Genomic DNA, 23,714 nt, shown 5'->3' on the forward strand with positions numbered 1-23,714 from the left:
TTACACACACATGGAATTCATCAAAATAGCTTACCTACTAAAAACTTTTTCACTGACACTTTAGAATTCCTTAAATCATAGTACATGGTTTAATCAATCATTTCTTAAATAATAAATTATTATAATTTCTGATAAACACAGCCCGTTCATCGATGGCTAATGCAACCTAAGACAGATGAGATTTGTCAAGTTTTTACTTTCCAAAAATCTTGAACATTGCTGGGCACGGTGGCTAATGCCTGTAATCCCAGCACTGTGGGAAGCTGAGGAGGGAGAATTGCTTCAGCTGAGGAGTTCGAGACTTGCCTGAGTGACAGTAAGACCCAGATTCCTAAAAAAAATGGAAAAACCCAGCCGGGTGCCGTGGTGAGTGCCTGTAATCCCCAGCGGCTTCCAGAGGCTGAAGCAGCGGGATGCCCACGGCCTGAGTCTGAGGTTGCAGTGAGCTATGATGCCATTGCAACTCTGCTCAGGGGCACAGGGTGTCTGTCTCAACAACAAAAAAAGAAAGCAAAAAAATAAAAATAAAAAATAAGCAAGGAAATAAAAAAAAATCTTGAACATTACCTTAATTATCTTATTACTACTAAAATTAAGGTATAGAGGATCAGTGGAGGGCTGAGCCTCTACCTTGATAAAAGACGACATCAGTAAGAAGGGCACATTATTTCCCCTTTTCAACCTCCCATGTGTCCCAGTAGGGAGTTGGTCTGAACACACCATTTATAGGAAAGGAGGTGTTGTAAGTCAGGGCTTCACTTTTGCAGAGGTGGTATCAAGACCCAGCAGAGAGCTGAACAGTCACTCAATCCAGACCCACAAAATATACCTAACTAGGTATATTTTGACTAAAAAAGAGTATAAGTATGATGCTAAGTCTTACAACATAACACCTCGAATGTCTAGGATATGACTGGAAATCATTCATCATGCCAAGAATTCAGGTAAAAAGTGGGACAACAGGAACATCTGTGTCAAAATGAAAACAAGCAATGAAATGGCAGCCATAATTCCAACCACACCAAAAACTACACGAAATGTGAATGAACTGAATGCCCTATTAAAAATGCAGAGATAGTATGATGCTTTCACTTGGTAATTCTATCAAATATTAAGGAACAATATAATGCCAATTTTATACAAAATCTTAAAAAACAAGACCTAATGGCAAAAGATAAAATACTTTCTCCTAAGACTGGGAACAAAGTAAGGATGTACACGCACATCATTTCTATGAAATGCTGGACTGCAGTGGCTAGCTAGTATAATAAGGCAAGAAAGAAAAATTACAGACATCCACATTGGAAAGAAAGAATGAAAACTACCTTTAATCACAGACAACACAATCCCATATACTTAAAATCCATTGTAGGACAAAAAACAAAACAAAACAAAAAAACCCTAAAATAATGTGTTTAGCAAGGTCACATGATATAAGACCAATAAGCAAAAAATCAATTTTATTTCTATACACTACCAAGGAACAACCTGAACATGAAGTAAATAAAACAATTTCAGTCACAATACCATCAACAAGAATAAACTTCCTGGGAATAAATTTAACAAAACGAAATGCAAGACTTGTACACTGCAAACTCCGAAACATTGCTGAGGAGAATTAAAAATGACAAATAAATTGAGAGATATATCATGTTTACAGATCTGAACACTCTATACTGTTGTCAACTCTTCTAAGTTGAACAGAATCAACACATCCCTAGAACACTTCAGCAGGCATTTAAGAAGAAGCTGACAAGCTTGCAGGCATGTAGCTACTTGGAAAATAAATACATACATACATACATAAAATCATCAAATTAACCCTAAAATTTATATTAAAATGCAAAGGGCAGGCCAGGCGCAGAGGCTCACACCTGTAATCCTAGCACTCTGGGAGGCTGATGTGGGTGAACTGCCTTAGCTCACAGGTTGGAAACCAGCCTGAGCCACAGCAAGACCCCTATCTCTAAAAATAGCCGGGCGTTGTGTCAGGTGCCTGTAGCTGGGGCCTGTAGCCCCAGCTACTCGGGAGGCTGAGGCAAGAGAATCACTTGAGCCCAAGAGTTTGAGGTTGCTGTGAGCTAGGACGCCACAGCATTCAATCCCAGGGCAAATGATGAGACTCTGTCTCTAAAAAAAAAAAAAAAAGAAAGGAAGAAAAACAGAATGGGCAAAGAATGGCTAAAACGATTTTGAAAATGAAATTCTCTTTTTAAACATAAGAATCTCTGGTCTTGACTTCTTCTAAATCATTCTGTACACTGCAGCCAAAGTATTTTCTAAAATACAAATCTGACTTTATTAATAGTCGCTTATTAAACATTCTGTGCCAATCCCTGGCCCTTAGAACTTTTTCCAAAAATGGTCCCCACAGCCCTTGAGACCTGGCTGATGATCTAACTGCTACAGCACTTCTTTTTTTTTTTTTCTTTTATTGTTGGGGATTCATTGAGGGTACAATAAGCCAGTTACACTGATTACAATTGTTAGGTAAAGTCCCTCTTGCAATCTGCTACAGCACTTCTTAAGCTTCATTTCTCACCTCCCTCCACCACCCAAATCTAAACAACAGCCATATGGACTAATTTCTATTCCTGGAAAGCCCAACACTTTTGCTTCTAGGTCTTTTGTGCATGTTGTTCCCCTTTTCTAGAATAAATTCAATTCCATTCCTTGCTCATCTCATCCTCCCTTGCTCAGCTTCACTCAGCTCATTTCTACTTTCTCAGGTCTCAGTTTAAATGTCAATTCTTTAGGAAAACCTCCCTTGAACCTCTCTGGTAAGGCTGTATTAGGTGCTCCCCACTATGTTTAACACAGTGAAGCAAGATGTTTTAACAAAGCATCTTTGTAGCCGTTTAGATATCCCCCATCAAATAGAAAAATGTTTAATCCTCAGTCTAATCATAATAAACTTACTTTATACTTTATTTTTGTCCTGTTTGAATTTTTTGAGTCTAATTTCGAAAGAGACATTTTAAAAAATGTGTTGGAGGCAATAAAAATGCTACAACATGGATGAATCTCAAACATTATGCTAAGTAAAAAAAGTCAGTCACAAAATACCACATATTGTATGAAACCATGTACATGGAAAATCTGGAACAGGCAAATCTGTGAGACAATGTTGATCAGCGGTTGCCTAGGGATGCGAAGGGTGTGGAGAGAAGAGGAATGGAAATAACTACTAATTAGTGTAAGGTTTCCTTTGGGTGTGAAGATATTCTAAAACTAAATTACACTGATAGTCGTACAATTCTGTAAATACATAGTATATTAAGTAGCACAGAACACTAAAAACCACAATATGCTTTAAACAGGTAAATTTTATGATCTGTAAAATATTTTTTAGACATGGTCTCACTCTGTTGCCTGAGCTAGTACAGACGCCTTGTCATGCGTCAATGCAACCTTAAACTCCTGGGTTCAAGTGATCCTTCCATCTCAGCCTCCAGAATAACTACCCGCCTGCACCACCATGCCAAGCTAATTTTTTTTTAAGAGATGAGGTCTTGCTACTTTGCTCAGGATGGTCTTGAACACCTGGCTTCCAGGGACCCTCCTGCCTAGGCTTCCCAAAGTGCTAGAATTACAGGCGTGAGCCATCACACACCAGCTTTGGTATGTAAATTGCATCTCAATAAAGCTGTTTAAATCTATTAGTAATAAATTGGCCCTCTTCCCTTAGAACAATCATTACAAAGGAACTAAACACTATTAAACAGAATTTACGTATACTGTTGAGAGAACAGATCAAGTTCGGACATTTGTCCTTTCTAAATCTCATGTTGAAATGTGAACCCTAAGGTTGGAAGTGGGACCTGATAGGAGGTGCTTAGGTACTGGGATGGATCCCCATAAATGGTATGGTGTCCTTCTTGTTCTTGTGGTAATGACTAAGTTCTCACTCTGACAGTTCCCACAAAATCTGATTGTTACAGAGCCTGGCACCTCCTCCCTCAGCTCACTTGCTCCACCTTTCACTATGTGACATGACTGCTTTCCCTTCACCTCTTGTCAGGATTAGAAGCTCCCTGCTGCCCTCACCAGAAACAGATGCTGGCAACATGCTTCTTGTACAGCCTGCATATAATCATGAGCCAGATAAACCTTTTTCTTTATAAATTATCCAGCCTCAAGTATTCTTTTATACCAATACAAAATGGACTAAGACAAGAACTATTATATAAGTTTCCACCCAATTAACTAGAGAAATGGGAGATGGTTTGATTCATCCTCAACAATTCTTTCAAGTAAATGCTACCTCTTTCATATCTTTCCAAATACTTTCAAAAATTTCACGTCAGATACTATGGAACTGTGTTATCTTGCTTCTGTTAATCTTTGCATTTCAAGAAGATAAATTTTTCTTTTTCTCTCTCCATAGTACTTAAGAACATTTGAATTTTATTACAGAATTTGAAACTTTCCCAGATCAAAACTAACTGTTTTACATTTTTTTGACCCACTCCTAGTTTAAAGCCTTCCTCTTTAGTCACCTAGTTTGTTGCTAAAGGTGCTCATTTTCTCTATTTTTTTTTTTTTTTTTTTTTTTTTTTGCAGTTTTTGGCCAGGGCTGGGTTTGAACCTGCCACCTCCGGCATATGGGGCTGGTGCCCTACTCCTTTGAGCCACAGGAGCCGCCCCTCATTTTCTCCATTAACTTAGATCCCTAAATGAAAGATCCCCAAGGACATGATGTTGAGTAAATGGAACAGGAAAAATAAGAATTTACATTACTGAAGCCTTAAAACCTACATTCTTTTACAAATTCATTTTTGTTACTGATAACACAGCAGGAATCACACGCAGCATGCTTTGGCTACTACAGGGCATTTCTCTAAGAAATAATATGTTACTGTAACTCAATCCACTTTAATTCTACTTTAATTTTACTTCCTGTCCAAATTGTCTCTTTAAAAAAAAAAAGTCAAAATTTACACTAGGTTTCCTGTTTTGTTTTTTGTTTTGAGACAGGGTCTCGCTCTATGTTGCTTGAGCTGGAAAACAGTGTTGTCATCACAGCTCACAGCAACCTCAGACTCCTGCGCTCCAACAATTCTCCTGATTCAACCTCCCAAGTAGCTGGGACAATAGGTGTCTACCACCATGTCTTGGCTAACTTTTCTATTTTTTGAGAGTTGGAGTCTTGCTCTTGTTCAAGCTGGTCTCAAACTCCTGGCCTCAAGCCTAGGCCTCCCAAAGTGGTAGAATTGCAGGTATGAACCACCCACCCAGCAAAGATTACACACACTAATTTAAGGTTAACTAATTTATGTAGTTATAGATGTGTTCCTAGCAGAAGGGCAAGCAGGCAAGGGTCTGGGACAGTGGAGGGAGTAAGTAGCCCTTTTGGGAGGGAGTAAGTAGCCCTTTTGGGCTACGAAGGCATCAGAACCAGGCTCCCTGCAGACTGCCCCCAAGAGGTGGGACTGAGGAGCAGAGAAACTTCCAGAAGACTCAGAGGATGTGCGTGATATAAGTCTTGGGTTCCTCTCCTGATGTTTCTGAAGAATAAAATTGTAGGTTTGTTTGTGTGTATGCATGTGTATGTGTACCTGAAAACAGACAATGTAGTTTAAGTAAATTTGATAAATATTTTTAATCATAGTTATACTTATAGAATTTCATTTTTAAAATGAAAGTTAAAAACCAGAATAAGGAGGCTTGGCACCTGTAGCTCAGTGAGTAGAACGCTGGCCACATACACTAAGACTGGCAGGTTTGAACCCAGCCTGGGCCTGCTAAACGATGACAACTGCAACAAAAAAACAGCCAGGCGTTGTAGAGGGTGCCTGTAGTCCCAGCTACTTGGGAAGCTGAGGCAAGAGAATCACTGAAGCCCAAGAGTTGGAGGTTGTTGTGAGCTGTGACGCCACAGCACTCTACCCCCAGGGTGACAGCTTAAGGCTCTGTCTAAAAAAAAAAAAAAAATGCATGTTTAACTTATTAGATTCAAAATTTCTTCAACTATGATACATAATCTTACTACAACTAAATAACAAGGAAAACACCAATGGCCTTTGATGTATCATGTTATGTTATGATACAATTCCAACATGAGCACAGGGTAAAGAAACGACTTAAAATTTACCAATAGAATTTTTTAAAATATAAAAGCAAATTAGGTTCATATTAGCAAATTTGGAAATCACAAAAAGCACAAAGTTCAAAACAAAATGCATCCTACCTATGACAGCCACATCACTATTTTTGGTAATTTTGAAATTGATTTTTAACAGCAGACACACTATCCAGATAGTACTTCCTTCTTTAATTCATCATGGTAGAATACAGGTTCACTATTGCCATTATTCAGAAAAGGCATGACACTCATCTTTAACTGGAATAAGGGTCAAGCAAGAAATTTGTTCTCATTACTTCAAAGCTTCACCTCATTTCAACCAGACATCACTGTTACTCAGATGGATTTAATTTAATTTTATGATACCATCCCTCTGCTTACAGTACTCACAATATAGAAGACACAGACCAAAGTACAAGGTTGTTAAATCCTCTAACTAAAAAAGGATACATAAACAGTGAAAGTAAACCAAGTTGAAAAGTTAAAATTTCACCAAGGAGATAGAATCTGAGTTGAACCTTAAAGAATAGGTAAGGTTTTGGTAAGAGAAGAAGAGAAAAAGGTAACTATATGCAAAACGAACATCGAAAGCTAAAAAGCATGAATGTTCTTAAGTGTTCTGGTAAAATAAAGTAGATCCAGGGAAAAAGCATATTAATGCTGGACTGCTGAGGACTCTTAAGTATTCTGCTAACTGGTTTTTTATTCACTAGGCATGATAATGACTTCCAATAGCTTCAAAACTCAAACCCATCCTCAAAAGGAAAAGAACTGGCCACTACAGAGGAAATGCAGAGAAATGTGCCATCAACTTGGAAGAAAAACATCCACGATGCTTCCACTGCTAAAGATCTCTCCCACATTTAAGCTTAGCACTTTGTTGAAAGTATCTTATGTTCCCAACTAGACTCTAACATTTTAATCACAGAAACATGGGATTAAAAAAAATATACTTAGAATTCAATTATAACATACCTTGACACAGAATCAGTCAGCAGTCTTTTGAAGGCTACTTCCAACAATTTAAGGCAGTCTATACAATCTAAGAATAGCTCTATTAGAAAATTCTACCTTACATTAAATCAAAATCTGCCTGCCTAGAAATTATACCTATTGTTCTAATGATGACCTCCAGAGTTTTATAAAACAAGTCTAATAGTCAGTCCTTATTATATAGACCTTCAAATATTTTAAAAAGTTTTCTCTTCCTCAAGCTAAATATCTACAGGCTAAATAAATCAAGATTGAATGTTCTTCTTTAGATATGTGTATGAATCTTAGGCTTGGTGTGAATTTTAATTTCACTTTATTAAGTTTAGCTTCCTTTAATGTAAAATGTCGATAACATGACACATTTTACAACATGGATGAACTCTTAGGAAATAATGCTAAATGAAATGAGCCAGACACAAAAAAGGCAAATACTGTCTGATTCCACTTATATGAGGTGATAGAGTAGTCAAATTCATAGAGACAAAATGTAGACTGGTGGTTGCCAGGGGCTGGGTGCCATGGGAACTGGGAGTTACTGTTTTATGGATACGAATTTGAACTGGAGAAGACGAAGTAGTTCCAGAGATGGTAGTGATGAGTGTACAACAATGTGAATGCACTTAATGCCGCTGAATTGCACACTTAAAGATTAACAGGGCATTTTATCTTACGTATATTTTACCACAATTAAAAAAAATGAAGATAACAATGAGTACAACTCAAACTCTTAAGTAATTCAACATGCATAAAATGCTTACACAAACCTGGCATATAGAACATACTCAAACAATAGTGAACTGTAACATATTTTACCAGCCACGGGCCCCTTCTCCGCCAACTTTCATTTTATAAGAAAGCAAGAACTTGGCTTGGCGCCTGTAGCTCAGCTGCTAGGGCACCAGCCACATACATCTGGGCTGGCAGGTTCATACCCCGCCCTGGCCTGCCAAACAACAATGACAACTACAACAAAAAATACCCGGGCGTTGTGGCAGGTGCCTGTAGACCAGCTACTTGGGAGGCTGAGGCAAGAGAATCACTTAAGTCCAAGAGTTTGAGGTTACTGTAAGCTGTGACACGGCACTCTACCCAGGGCAACAATGAGACTGTGTCTCAAAAAAAAGGCAAGAACTTGCATTATCGAGAGTGTAGTAATCAGGGATGGGGTTCTCCATGCCCAGACCTAGAAAGTGGGCTCAGGGACCATGGAAAGTGAGAGAGAATCCAGCACCCCCTCTCAATCTGAGAGTACAGGTTTTACCCGGTCATGGTGGTGGCACTTAAGGAGCAAGGGAGTTCCAACACCTCTGGTCCTTGGTCATTGATGGCCAAATGGGGATAGCCAGAGCCCTGAGTATCGCCTTAGCTCAACTGTGGTTGATTTATCTGTGCCTGGAAAGTTTGGCATTATTCATCCTGGCTGTGCCCTAGAAAGAACTACAGCCATCTTCCAACAGAAGTATAGGCTGCTTCCCTCACACGGATCCTGCTTGTGAAACTCAGAAGGAGGGAAGGCCCAAGTACTGGTGCTCAATACTACGCATCTGTCCACTAGTGGTTGGCAAGGCCTCCTTTGCAGAGGCCACTGAAGCTACATCACAAGCCTGACCCCTTAGGCAACACAGACCAAGCTCCAGAAGGTGCTGGTTTAGCCTCGCACATGGGGGAAAGGTTGTATTTATTATTTATAGTTTAATATGTCAGCCAAAAGCTGAATAAAGAGGTTAAGAACATTCCTAGGTGGCCTTATTCTAACTGAACAGTAATGTAAGTAAGAGATTTGGAATCTTGTGCGAGCCTCCTGTCTGGTAGCATTCAAGGTTCAAACCAGGTAGAACTGCCAGTGCTGTTTCAAACTCTCAGGTAACCAAGGGCATGGATTGGGCTCCTGAAGTCGGAACCAGGTTAGGATAAAGAGTATGGAGCCATAGGCCAAGCACTGTTTCCTCCTCCTAGTGGAACCCTGTGTTGTGACTGCCTGGCCGGGAGCACAGTCATTTGGTCTAATAGTGGGAATTCTGCTCAGATGGCAGGGAGTAAAGGTGTGGGGGGAATCCAGATGAAGAGAGTAATAGAAAAGAAATCTCTATTATCCTTTGCAGCCAGTGACCTTCTTATTTATTTAGAAAACAGGTTATAATTATACCTCATAACCCTATAAAATCTTTATTTAAATCCAGTGTTGGCAGCTTTTTGTCTTTATTCCTGAGTGTTCAACGTAATTATTGTTGGGCATTTGAACTTATTTTTCTTTAATATAAAAAATGCTGCTATTGAAGATACTTGTAAATGGGGGAGAAAAAAAAGAACTTGCATTATCCTGCTTCTCAGTGTTCCCAACATTGTGCTTCCTACAGGGGCTCTAAGTATTTGTTTCATTAATGAAAAAAAAGTTTAAAGTCATGTTAGAATCATTGGAAAATCGCTAAGATGGGAACAGAACATTCATCTAGATGTATAATTTCTGATTTATCTAAAACATACACACACACCCCAATCACATTACTTTAAAATAATATCTTGGTACAAAGGACTCTAGAAAACAAACTTCCTGAGATGTTAACCAGTGAATGAGTACCAAATTATTCAGTAGTGAGAATTACACAAATTAAACTGCTTTATTAACCTAGGCTTATCAAATTAACTTGTGGCCATACTTTACTGATGGCCCTCTACAAAAAGCATACCTAAAACAAAGAGATCATGCAATAAATTAACTCTCAGAAATGAAGAGCCATGAGTAAAGAAACAGTAAAAACAATATACCTACCTATCTCTAAACTGTGGAAATTTATCAACAAAATTATTGATGCCAAGTTTGTCTAAGCTAAGTGTCTTCATAAACTTAGGAGAAATTTAATCTAGTAAGTCAGAATATATCCTGAAATGGTTTGGAGCTCATCCTTCCAAATAATAGAAAAGAATAGAAGTTTTTAATCACTGAATCACTGTCAATATGAAATAGCATGACAAACAAGGGCAGGATCAAAAGTGTGGATAGTAAGTTCTAGACAGAACTGATTCCTTGCAAAATCCAAAACTGGGTTAAACGAAATGTTTGTGAAGTTAGGAATGGAAAAAGAGATGACATAAAAGGTGGAAGACTAACCACAAACAAGTAAAACCAAATTAACTGCAATTCCTTTTTTAATAGGTGTGCTTCATTGTTAAGTTTGAATCCTTTAGGAACGATGAAACTTAATTACAGCAAGGCATTTGGCAAAATCTTTCATAATATTCCGACAAAATGTCATAGAGGCCTGATGATAACAGGTGCAACTAGTAGTTACTGAACCACCATGACGTGTTTGTTAATGAATCAAAGTTAATGTACGGCAGTGATTTTCAAATGGTGTGCTGCAAAAAATTTTAAATATCATTAATTACATTCTTTTCAGAAGTTCCAAACACAGTAAACATTCTGTTTTTGTTTTTTTTTAACTCTTTTTTTGGATCAACATAAGTGTGCTATGAAACTTTATATATAGGTTCAAGTATGATGTGAGATAAAAAAGGTTAAAGACACTGATCTAGATAGAGGGCATCTAGTTGAATTGTACAATTCAGAGTAATTTATTCTGTCAATTTAATACTTTTAGCAACAATGTGAATAAAGACCTTGGAGGTATGCCTGCCAAATGTAAAGATGACAAAAAAAATCAAAGTAGATAATATTAAATGTCTAACTCAAGACTAACAAAAGAAAACAAAGCCTTGTAATTGAGCTATAAATATTTGTTACACACAAAAAAAGAGGTTAGGGAGACTCAGTATAACATCTTATGTGTATTTAAAAAATTAGAAGATGCATGTAGTCCCATCTACTTGGGAGGCTGAGGCAAGAGACTCGCTTAAGCCCAAGAGTTTGAGGTTGCTGTGAGCTGTGATGCCACAGTACTCTACTGAGGGCGACATAGTGAGACTCTGTCTTGGGGGAAAAAAATTACAAGAGACATCAACACTCCTGGCTCACATTGAGCATAAGTAAAAGAAGTTAAGATTGTTAACAAAATATTTGGTTAAAAAAATAATTGCTGTTAGCTCAAGCAACATATACCCACCATATGGTGTTTGGTCAAGTAGCATCTAATGTCCAAGTGGAGATAAGAAAAAAATAATCTGTAGCTCAGTGGGTAGGGTGCCAGCCCCATATACAGAAAGTGGCAGGTTCAAACCCAGCCCTGGCCAAACTGCAACAAAAAATAGCTGGGCATTGTGGCAGGTACCTGTAGTCCCAGCTACGCAGGATGTTGAGGCAAGAGAATAGCCTAAGCCCAGGAGTTGGAGGTTGCTGTGAGCTGTGACACCATAGTGCTCTACTGAAGGTGACAAAGTGAAACTCTGTCTCAAAAAAAAAAAGAAAAAGAAAAAAATAATCATAATCATGGCTGAAGGATCAGAGAATTACATTATCTATGAACTTATTAAATAAACTGGGATTACTTACTCTGGAGAAGAGAATGTTCAGAGTATGTGGTAGGGAGAAGAGGTTAGCAGAGACATGATAGTAGTCTTCAAATAAATACTTCAAGGGGCTATTCATGTGAAAAGGGATTATACTTGGAAAAAGTAAAATATAGAGGAATAGCATAGCCATTGATGTATAAAGACCTGGATTCAAATCTAAGTGCCATCATAAACTGTGTGTTATTTGATGCTTAGAGACAGATTAAGTTTCCTTGCCTAGAAAACAATATCTACTTCATAAGTGCACAGAAATTAAATGCAAAAATATCAATAAGTTGCCTGGGACAGCTTGACACATTGTGATGTTAGTTCCTGTCCCTAGACTTTTCTGAGTTATTCTAGAACAGTGTTTTTCAAATAGTTACAATCCATTAATGGGTCACAAAATCAGCTTAGCAGGTGGTATCCAGCATTTTTTCTAATGAAATAGAGCAGAACAGAAACTATTAGAACATTAGAGCATACTACTTGTAGTAAAAGTAACCAATGTTTTGTGAAACTTTTGTTTCAATTATTCATATGTAGCACATATGCATACTAGGTCATGATGGAAGATGTAGTTCTTATCATCCCCCCCAAAGGTATGTTTTCTGTAAGACACTAGTTCCTTGGGAGCTGAAATTTAAGAAACTATATCCCTTGGAGATTTACTATGTTCAGTACACACAAGCATCTTAAAATTTTTAAGTCCAGCATTAAAGAAACCTGTTTACTTTTGTTGAACCCACTTTTCCCACATTTATTTGACCCCAGAACCTACTGTTGCTCTTCCACATAATACCTCTGGACATGTTTAGGATTAGCATTTATGGTATGCACACTTAGAAGAAAACATCTCTCTAGATGAGAAAGAAAGAAAGAGTAAAAGTTACAGAAGCTAGATCTTTAGCTTGCTAAGAAATAACTCTTGACTCTTAACTCTTCAATCCCGTCACTGACATCCACCCCCTTCAACTTACACCCCAAGGCATCTTAAATATGATTTATCCAACTTTCAATTCACACAAATCTTTACAGAAACAGCAAAAGACATCTATAATATTAAGATATATAAAGCCAGGATCAAAGCAGTAAGCCAGGACTCATCTCAAAACAAACTCCTGGCATAGTATCTCAGAAGACTTGCTTTACCTTAACAAAGCCTGTGCTCAGAAACCAAAGTGGCCAAAGACCTAATCAGCTTCTCCAAGTGGAGTCAATGTGTTCTAATAATACATAATCTAAAATGGGCTTATGAGTGCAGCTAATCCTCCTTATTACAAGCATCATTATCATTTGGAAGAAGCATGTGATGATATTTAGATGATTCTGGGTTCTTTTAAAGTGCACACATACCCAGCATTCCTTTGGGTGGACGTTATTTCACATTAATATGAAAAGCTGTCACTACCACAGTCAGTTCTAGTAATATTGGTATCACTTGGCAATGAAATAAAGGCTTAACAATAATACATTCAACAGTGTTTCTGTCACTCATATCTTCCTAATTGTTACTAGCAATACCTCTGACTTTGCGCCTGTAGTTGTTAGAGCATAAAATGCCCTTCCCACTCTTTCCCTAAACCTGGCCTCCAAAACCACCTCCTCCGTAAAGTCTGTCCCAACTACTGTGGGCTAGTATTTTCTTCCCAGTTTCTGATCACTGTCTGTACTCTGAGCAATTCACTGCATACAACTTAGTTTATTTAACTGCACAAAAGTCAGCCCTCAACAAGACTGCAACTGCCTTATGTACAGGGATCAACTTAATATTATCTTTACAATCTCCCACCAAATTATGTAAGAACTCACTAAATGGGGCGGCGCCTGTGGCTCAGTCGGTAAGGTGCCGGCCCCATATACCAAGGGTGGTGGGTTCAAACCCAGCCCCGGCCAAACTGCAACCAAAAAATAGCCGGGCGTTGTGGCGGGCGCCTGTAGTCCCAGCTACTCGGGAGGCTGAGGCAAGAGAATTGTTTAAGCCCAGGAGTTGGAGGTTGCTGTGAGCTGTGTGAGGCCACGGCACTCTACTGAGGGCCATAAAGTGAGACTCTGTCTCTACAAAAAAACAAAACAAAACAAAACAAAAAAAAAAAAAAGAACTCACTAAATGTTTCTTGATTTAATTAAATAACTAGGCTTCAGAGTAATAGGAGCTAGTTTTAGAGAGTTTACTACATGCAGACCCAATGCTAAATGTACCCATGGATCATCTCACTTAATTTTCAACTCCATAAAGGTACTATTATCCATCAAATAAGAGGAAGAAAGTGATGCTCAGGGTAACTTGCCCAAGGTTATATAGCTTGTAAGTGGCAAAGGTAGGCCCTGAATCCCATCAAAGCTCTTAACTACCTCAGAACACCGCAAAGTTCCAGCCCTGCAATATACAAGAGTCCACGAAGGATGTCGATCTCACTAAATCCGAAGTTTCAATTTCAACAAAGTAGACACATTTTAACTAAAAGTTAAAACTTTAGAAAGGATGAATTAAGAGAAAGAATTTCCCAGGGAAATCTTCATTAGGTAACAAAATGAGAAAAGCCACCCATGTCCTTCCTTATGAAAACGACAGGTAGTGTTAAGGTATGGGTCAGTTCCATCAAAAAGCGGCTTAGGACAACACAATTTTGGTTTAGATTTTTACATGGGGCTCTTTTTCTCTGCCTCTAGCATGACGAGGATATGAAGGGTGACAGGTATAACTGTCACTTCACAACTCTGAAAAATGCCAAACCCAATTCCTGTTTAAAAAATAATAAGAGCCGGGGCGTCTGTTCCACTCTTGACTCTTCACACAAAGCAGCACCGTCCTCTGCCCTCTTCACACAAAGCAAGCTTTGCCCCACTACCCAAACGGGAGTGCTGATTCACACAGTCTCCCCAGCCCCGCCAGAAATACACCCCTCTCACGTTGGTCGAGAACACTGACCGCTGCCTTGACGCAGCCGACTCCGGTCTGTCCTCGGCACTCTGGGACACCGCATCCAGCAGACCCCTCCCGACAGCCAAAACGCCCAGGCCACCATCCGAAAGCCAGTATTTCACACAAAGCAGTTTCCCACCTCCGACTCCCCCCACGCCCGGCGAGCAGCCCTTCTCAAGCTGTGTCCAGCACCCACAGTCCCCAGCCCAGAAAACGAGCTCCCGGCCCTTTTCCTTGGCACGCCTCGAACCCCCAACTCCAGCTGACCTTCCCGCAGCCGTAGCCAGAAAACCCCGAAGTGTCGGCCAGAGCGCCGACCGGGCCGCACAATGCAAGGCTCCCGACCGCGGACCCTCGGACGCCGCCGTCCGCCGCGGCCCGTCCCCGCCCAGCCGGCGCCCGCGCTCACCAGCTTTCCTCCTCCTCCTCCCAGCCTGACAGGCGCTCCAGCTCGTCGGGCCGCAGCGGCTCCACCTCGTCCAGCAAGCCGCCCTCGCCCGCCGCCAGCAAGGAGGTGGCGTCCCGCAGCTCCTCGCTGCTCGTCCGCCTCGGGCCCGTTCCCGCCCCGCAGCCCGACTTGGCGCTGAGGCCCAAGGGGAAGCCCCGAGGGGACGCCGTGCCGGAGGACGCAGCGGACCCGCCGGCCCGAGCCGGGCTGCCGGGCCCCAGGGAGCCTGCGCCCTGCACGGCCCCCGAGCGGCTCCTCAGCTGTTCGTTCTGCTTCTCCAGCTTCTTCACCAGCTCCTGCAGCTTCCGCACCTCCTGGTCCGCGTTCACGTTGGAGTTAACGTCCTCCATCCCGGCCCGCCGCCTCCGCCGCCGGCTACCCGCTCGCACTCCCAGCGACAGGAAAGAGCCCGAGGAAAGAGGCGTCGCCGCCGCCGCTCACTCTAGCCGAGGCGCCGGCATACAGCACGGCCAGGCCCCACCGCCAGGGTTCCCCCAGCTCGGGTTCCAAAGCGCCGCTGGCCCCAGCCGAGCCGCCTCATCTGCGCCGGCTCCGGGATTGGGGGAGGCGGCGCCAATATCCGGCCCCTGCCGCCATCTTCCCTCCGTCCCTCCGCCCCCCGCAGGCCGGCCCCGTCGGTGACCTCAGAGCGTCGCGGGTGGACGCGGCCGCCGGCGGGCGCTGAGAGGACCCGACGCCGAGCTCGTGGCGGGGCGGGCCCGTGGGCGGGGCCGGCGGGGCCGGGCCGAGCGCACGACGGGGTGGGGCTCCGGCCGGAAGGGGCGCGTCCGGAGCGCCGGCGTGGGCGGGACGTGGCCAGGACGGCTGGGAAACCGGACTCGTACCGCGGGCGCGGCCGGGAGCTGGAAAGGAGGCTCGCTACGGGCGGCGCTGGGACTGCGAACCGGACCTTGGCCCGGCCCCGTGATTGGTCTTGGAAGAAGGGCGTGCAGTGTGTTCTCCACCTCCAAACCGTGCGAGTGGGATCCGCAAGCCGTTCCTGCCCCAATTCCTGGCGGGTTCTCGGGCGAGCGCTCAGCCGGGCCCAGTGGAGAGACAGTTTACTTTGTTCAGCAAATATTTAATCGATGCCGGCTTGAAATAGGAGATTCTCGGGATTCATAGGACCGTCTGAAAATGAAAATCCTGAATTTTAGACCGTTAAGAGAGATGAGGTCAAAATAACATTCATAACTTGTTGAGTGTTTTGCTACAGGCCAGCCGCTGTGCTAAGTACTTAAAAATAGAGAAATTAGCCTGGCATAGAGGCGCGAGCCTAGATTCCCAGCTGCTGAGCCAGGAGGATCGGTTGAGAAGTTTGAGGTTGCAGTGAGCAATGATGATGCCCCTGCGCTACAGCCGGGAGACCCTGCCTAAAAAAGAAAAGGTTAAAACCTGGCTTAAAACCTAGTTAGTATTCCCGACTTAATGTTTACAGCACACTGGCGCCGCAGCAGAGGATGGGAAACCCTCCTCCCCTGCCTTTCTCCGTTAACCCATACTCTGCCCTTTGCAACATTTTCTTCAAAAACTTTTCTCATAGTATGTCTTGACTTTATAAAAACTTCCGTATTCAGAGTACTTAACCGCTGTGACAGATATCAGAAAATGCAGACTGATACATGAATGTAAAAATCTGCCTTTATAATGTATACTAGTGGCAGCAAAACCAAACAAAACTTAAATGCTTTGTTTTGATCAATTTAGTGCTCTTCGTATGTCAACTGTGAACTACTTGGCTTGGGTCTGCGACTTTCTTTCCTTAAACTTCCCCCTCCACCCTTAGCTAACACGGATCCGGTTATGTTACACCTGGGTGTGGACTCACACGGCAGGATTTACTTGTTTCTACCCTATAATTTTTCACATCTGTGTTTTCCTTGTCTATAATATCCTACCTGACAAATCCAATACCTTTTCTTAAAATCCGTTCTGTGGTGTTGGATATCATGAAAAGTATTCAGGGGACTTTTTCTTTTGCTCGTCAACACAGCTTTCGTTAGTGTCTGTTGTGTATTTACTGTGTGGCCCGAGACAACTCTTATTCTTCCAATGTGTGGAAATGTGTGGCAGGAAAGGAAAAACGTTGGACACTCTTGTAGCATTATCTGATCAATAGGTCTTAACAGGTGTTTGCACTATGCTTAAAATTGCATTTTTGGCTGGGTGTGATGGCTCACGCTTGTAATCCTAGCACTCTAGGAGGCTGAAGTGGGAAGATGACTTGAGTTTAAGAGTTTGAGACCAGCCTGAACAAGAGCTCCAGACCCTGTCTTTACTAAAAATAGAAAAATTACCCAAGCATTATGGTGGGTGCCTGTAGTCCCAGCAACTTGGGAGGCTGAGGCAGAAGGATCGCTTGAGCCCAGGAGTTCGAGGTTGCTGTGAGCTAGGCTGATGCCATGACATTCTAACCTGGGGCAACAGAGCGAGTCTCTGTCTCAGGAAAAAATATATATAATATTGCATTTTTTCCCAGAGGATTCTTTTTTTTTATTTTTGTCTCTTTACTTGATTAAAAGGAAGCATTCATTTTTGCTTACCATGTCTAGTATGGTATCTGCCGCAAAGGACATTGAATACTTGGTTTGTTGAAAGTTAAATAGAATCTAAGTCTGACAAGACCAAGAACCAGGTAGAGTTTTATTCATTACAAAAAACACATCGAGTGTGTTATAAGTAGCTGGTTAACTGTAAGTATATTCCTAGCTGTGCAGACCTAGTCCAAGTATGTCTTTGTTTGCTAACCTACAATTATATGTTATGTATTATTTAGTAATATATGTGTTGTTTATATACTGCATTTTGAAATATCACTGCTGTTTCTGACATGACTGGACTTGTTACCACATAATTAAACCTCATGACTACTTCACATATGGCAGTTTTCACTTGCATTTACACTCATTTGGGAAATGGATTCCATATATCCAGTTTTGGTAAGTAGAACCCTTCAAATATATTCCCTTGAAAAGAATAATACATTGGATGCTATAAACTTAACCGTAACATTTTGTGAAGCAAGGAGAGTTTGGTGTAATGTGAAACAATAGCCTGAGAATCAGGAGGCCTGATGAGGGTTTCTACCTGTACCATGAATGGGATGCTTGACCTTGATCTCTGGTCCTTAACTTTCTTCATCATGTGTGAATTGATGATCTCCAGTATCTCATCTAAGACCAAAAAGCAAAGGATTCTAATGAATCCTTATGGTTTCAAAACATAAAGGTAAGTATACTTAGATGTAGAAGTTCATAGTAGATATACTTGAACATTTTTTACCCAATTGCTTTACTCCATATCTTAATGTTTTCTACTCAGTAAATATTGAGTATCTACTGTGTGGCAGGTGCTATGAGGCATGTGGATGTTTTAATAGGTTTCTTGTTCAAAATGATATTTGATTCTCACACACACTGTTAAATCTGCTTCTTTTGTAGGCATCACTGTTTCAATAAAGGCCAGCTTTTTTGTTCTAGATGCTCAGGCCAAAAATCTTAGGATAATCGTCACTTCCTTTCACCCCAAATATTCAGTTTTTAAATAGGGCATGCTGGCTCTACATTCAAAATATGTCTGATCACTTCCCAGCACCTCCACTGCTCTTGTCTAGATAACTGTGATACTCTCTTAATGAGACTTTATTGTTTAAAGTCTGTGATGTACGTAGCAACTAGATAACCCTTTGTGTAAATCACAGCAGATTACTCACCTGCTTGGAATCCTCCAACACACTTCAAAGTCTCTTCCTTGGCCTATAATGCTCTGGACATTTGGCAACCATCTCAACTACCAATCTTTCCCTTCATCACTCTGTGTGATGGGCACAGGCCTTCTTGATGTTCTTTAAATAAGCCTCGCATGTTTCTCCTTCAGGGACTTGGCGTTTGCCTTCTAGCAAGGATCTGTTCTTCCATGTTGTCCCCTGAGTGATTCCCTCACTTTAGGTTTTGCTCAAATATCAGCTAAGTTCACTATCCTCATGTAACCATTCTCCAAAAAATATCATCCCTACCATTCCTCATCTTTTTGCCCTGTTTCATTTTTCTTTAGACACATACTTCTTTTTTTCTTTGTTTCTTTCCTGTGTCTTCCTAGTAGGATGTGACTTGTGTGAGAACAGAATTACATCCCTGGGGCCCAATGCATGGTAGGTGCTCAATAAATGTGTTGAGCAAAAGAATGAATGGATTTGGGTGAAGTTCAGATAAATATGTAACGTCCCAAATCATTAGAGTAGAAATTCCTAATTATGTTGAATGGTTGATTTTTAAATTATATTTTCCTCTTCTAAAAGAGCAACATGTCATACTATGTATGTCATCCTTGAAACTAGGTCATTCTCCTCCTCCTGAGAGCCAAGAGCCCTAAGAATTGCTGAGAACAGAGTCTTAGGTTCTTACTGAGAAGTATGAAGACAGGAATATTTCTTTTGTATCCTAAACTTTGCCAGGATCTTCCACTTTCAGATTAACCACAATTCTCTGTCTTCTTCGGTGACTCAGAAGTGTTACAACACGATTTTTTAAAAGTCACCCTGAAAGTGACTTCCTTGTGTGGATAGGAGGAGTAGAGCCAGTAGGCGTCTGAAATATGCATCACAATGGTCCCGCTCCCCATCCAGGCACTCGTTCATAACAAGCTAACTTTGTTTCTGGGTGGAGGAGTTGCCTCTTTTCTAAGCAGGTGTGGCCCTTCTTATGACTTGCTCCTACTTGCATGTTAGCTTTTACTGAAATTCCTAACAAAGTGGAAAATATTACAGACCACAAAAATTATTTAGTGTAAGAAACTATTACCAAATGGTTGAAGGGTATTTAGAAGTCCTAAAATCCTAAATCAAGGATTTAGTAGTTTAGAAATTGCTAGGCACTTACAGAAATATTTGCATTTCTGTAAAAATGCTCAAATTCTTTGAAAACACCTTCGCTGTCCAGTACATCCATTTTTCTTTCCCGGGTACACACTTAGCCAGTCACTTTCCACCTGTCCCCTCTCATCTAACCCCCACCAGACCTTCATCCCTCTGGTCTATCACAGGGCCTCTTCTTCCTCGTCTTGGCATAATGCAATTTTTGGAAGGAATCCAAAGAACCTTAAAGCTTAGGTATATAAAAAAATTCTGAATTGAAATTGAGGGGACAGGACGGTGCCTGTGGCTTAAGGAATAGGGCACCAGCCCCATATACCTGAAGTGGTGGATTCAAACCAGGCCCCAGCCAAAAACTACAAAAAAAGAAAAGAAAGAAAGAAAAGAAAAATGGAGGGGACAAAAAGAAGGGGGCCCAGGATTTGGATCTAGAATTTTTCCAGCCAGCATCAATCAGATTTTACAGTTATGGAATGCCTCAAGTGGCCATAATGGCAGACATCATTTCCTTAAGGAGGCCCTCTGGCCGGAGTGTGGTCCTTTACCACACTGTGAGGAGCATGTGTTATATGGGGTCAGGAAGTCCATGATCAGAGTAGAGGCAAACAGGTTCTTGCATTTCTAGAAGTCTGCTGTCTGGCCCAAAATGAAACAATACCTTATCTCCCACCCTTTTTACAGTAGCAGATGGGAAGATAGGATTGTTAAATAACAATTATTATTTCCTCTTTAAGTTGTGTATCAGCAGGGCACTGAAATTGGAAAGGTGGAATATGAACTACTTAATTTCTGTGATGTTCTAGAGAAATTCTATTCAAAGATGAGAGAAAACTTACAAGGAATAATTCAAGTCTTCAAGCTAATGAGATAGATACTAGTAATCTGATCTAGAATTTAAAATATATTATTCTGAGTATTGACTTAGAGATGAGTAGAAAGAGTAGATTGTAAATAGAGATTTGTATTAGGCTAAAGTAAATTGAGCTGTCCTTGGCACACTTAATGACTCTTTCATCGAGAAAGTCGTAGGGAATTCCATTTCTGTATCTTTGAAATACTCCTAGAGTATTACACTGACTGAAGGTCATCACCAACTATTCAGGTTTTCCTAGTACATTAGGAAGTGACTTTCTATTCACCTTTCCTATGTGGACAAAGTTATATGTGCCCTGGGAGTTTACTTTTGTAAATATCTGGGTCTCTCTGTATTGGTCTAATAATAGTAGCTAAAAATTATTGGCCACCTTATAACATTTAATAATTCATTTAAAAATCACAATAGTCTTTTAAGGTATTATTATCATCATCTTCATTTTATAAATGAAGAAACTGAAACACAGTTTCACTTCCCAGTCCCATAGCCAGGAAGTAGCAGAGCTGGACTTGAACCATCCTTGTCTGACTTCAGAATCTGCACTTCGCAATTCTCTGTGGCTCATGAGCATGATGAGCTCTCTGTTCTTTTACTTAAAAGAATATTGAGACCTCAGTTAGCTGTCATCTGTGGTAAGGATTGGGGGACAGTGTTGAGAACTGAAGAGTGATTACTTTGGGGATATTCAACAACTCAATCCTCTTGCCAGTTTTGATGTCTCGGTTACAGAGGGAGACAATTCCTCTCTCTCTTGTTCAAAAATATTTGTAGTGAACCGTTTACTGAGGCAGGACTCCAACTACTTGAGAAATGGTTAGGAAGGCCTGAAGACTTACCCGTCAGCAGTTTGCTAAAATGAAGCTCCAGCATCTGATCTTCTTATCAGAATGTCTAGTGAACTAGCCCAATGTACAGGAGTTTTATGGGACAGAAGTTAGTGGAAGGAATCTATTAGCCAGAGTAGTAATATCGCCAAAAATCAACAAAGTAAGAAGATTTAATACTCAGAATTTAGTAGCAAGAGTCCTGGGTTTCCAGAGAAGCAAAATTTGAACAGGTCCTGAAATAAGAAAGACTAGAAGCAAACAGTAGAAAGCAAAGTACAGAGCTAGGGAAACAGATGAGAGCAAGGAGCCTGGGTTCAGCAGTAGATGAAAGGGGAATTTATTTTTTTAATTTAGACAGGATCTTGCTCAGTGGCATCATCGCACTCACTGCAATTTCACATTACTGGGCTCCTGTGACCTTCCTGCCTCAGCTTCTCCAATAACTGGGACTACAGGCGTGTACCACCACGTCTGGCTAATTTTTCTATTTCTTATAGAGACTGGGTCTTGCTTTTTCTCAAGCTGGCCTCAAACTCCTGACCTCTACTGATCCTCCTGCCTTGGTCTCCTGGAGTGCTAGGATTACGGCATGAGCCGTTTCACCTGCTAAGAGGGTGATTCATTCCTTCCTTCCTCTTTATTTTATTTATTTATTTATTTACTCATTCATTTATTTTTTGAGACAGTGTCTCATTTAGTTGCCCTCGGTAGAGTGATGTGGCATCATAACTCACAGCAACCTCAAACTCTTGAGTTCTAGCAATCCTCTTGTCTCAGCTTCCCAAGTAGCTGGAACTATAGGCACCCACCACAACACCTGGCTACTTTTTAGAGACGGGTCTCACTTTGTCCAAGCTGGTCTCATTCTCCTGAGTTCAGGCAATCCACCTGCCTCAGCCTCCTAGAGAGGGTGATTTTTGATGAATACCAAGGGCCTCCCAGAGAGGGTGATTTTTGATGAATACCAAAGTTAAGTGGTTGCAGGAAGTTTCAGCCCTTGTTTCCTGTCCTTTATAGCAGAGTGTGAGGGAGAAACACTTGCATTTAAAGGGTAGGGGATTCTGTTACCTGGCAGGGTTGTGAGTTTCAAGCATTGAGACAAATTGGTAACCATATCTACTGGACTAGGGCCCAATCTTCAAAGCTCCCTAATGCAGAGGAGTCCACCACTGTGTAAACAGATTCTATCTCCCCTTAGTTCCTGGAAACCAGATAGCCTTCATCTCACATCTGCACTCTGTTCTGGGGAAATGAGGGTAAGGTGTTGGGCAGGGTGGAGGAGATGAGTAGTGGGTGTGGCACAGGTGGGTGCCTGCTGTCAGCAGGTGTGGTTTACCTGAGACGGGCACCTGCACATGAAGTTTTAGCCCACAATTCAACAGAGCTGCTGCTGGATGCTGCAGACTTGGCATAGATGTTTGTCAACATTATTGGAGGATTCATTTCCTTTTTCCTACCACCATGATACTTACAAAATTGAACTTTTTCTACTGCCTGATTTTGTAGCCCAGGTCAGTTGACTGGAAGGCCTGAAGACCTACCAGTCAGTAATATTTAGTATTTAGCCAAACTTGAGTCAGATGCTTCAGTTAGCACTTCTGCTTAAGCAGCCTCTGGATCCTTGAATATTGCACCCAAATCACAATGTAGCAGCATTTGTAGACAACTCACCAGCAAACCACCAGAATTTTGCTGTGCATTGGCAGCAGGGCAGGTCATGGGATCATCCCAGCAGGGAGAGGGTATGCGTCTGCTTCAGGATAGTCAGAGAGTGTGTTGCTTTCAAAGATGGGATTGCAGGTTTGAAGTTGCTGTGAGCTATGACACTACGGCACTCTACCAAGTGAGCCTCTGTCTCAAAACAAACAAACAAACAAAAAGCCTGGCAAAAATACAAAGTGAACTAAGCAGAAGGCTTTATTATTTATTTATTTATTTTTAATTATTATTATTATTTTTTGAAACAGAGTCTCATTATGTGTTGCTACTCAGTAGAGTGCCGTAACATCACAGCTCACAGCAACCTCCAAGTCTTGGGCCTAAGTGATTCTCTTGCCTCAGCCTCCCAAGTAACTGGGACTACAGGCTCCTGCCACAACACCCAGCTATTTTTTTTTCTGTTGCAGTTGTCATTGTTGCTTAGCTCGCCCAGGTGGGATTCAAACCCACCAGCCTCCGTGTATGTGGCCGGGGCCATAACCACTGTGCTATGGCACCAAGCCGGCTTTATTATTTATTATAGCAT

The 23,714-nt window shown here is 41.4% G+C and overlaps 1 protein-coding gene across 2 annotated transcripts in view; it reads right to left on the minus strand.

Moving 5' to 3' along the window:
• SLAIN2 (SLAIN motif family member 2) overlaps positions 1-15,351 on the minus strand; it is a 70,428-nt gene extending 55,077 nt beyond the window's left edge. For both annotated transcript variants that reach the window (XM_053577748.1, XM_053577746.1), the window contains exon 1: positions 14,860-15,351. In XM_053577748.1, coding sequence (XP_053433723.1) covers positions 14,860-15,248 — 389 coding nt within the window. In that variant the 5' untranslated portion in view covers positions 15,249-15,351. The remainder of the gene's footprint in view (positions 1-14,859) is intronic.
• Between the last annotated feature and the right edge of the window lie 8,363 nt (positions 15,352-23,714).

This window comes from Nycticebus coucang, chromosome 23, assembly GCF_027406575.1.
Source record: "Nycticebus coucang isolate mNycCou1 chromosome 23, mNycCou1.pri, whole genome shotgun sequence".
Taxonomy (NCBI): domain Eukaryota; kingdom Metazoa; phylum Chordata; class Mammalia; order Primates; family Lorisidae; genus Nycticebus; species Nycticebus coucang.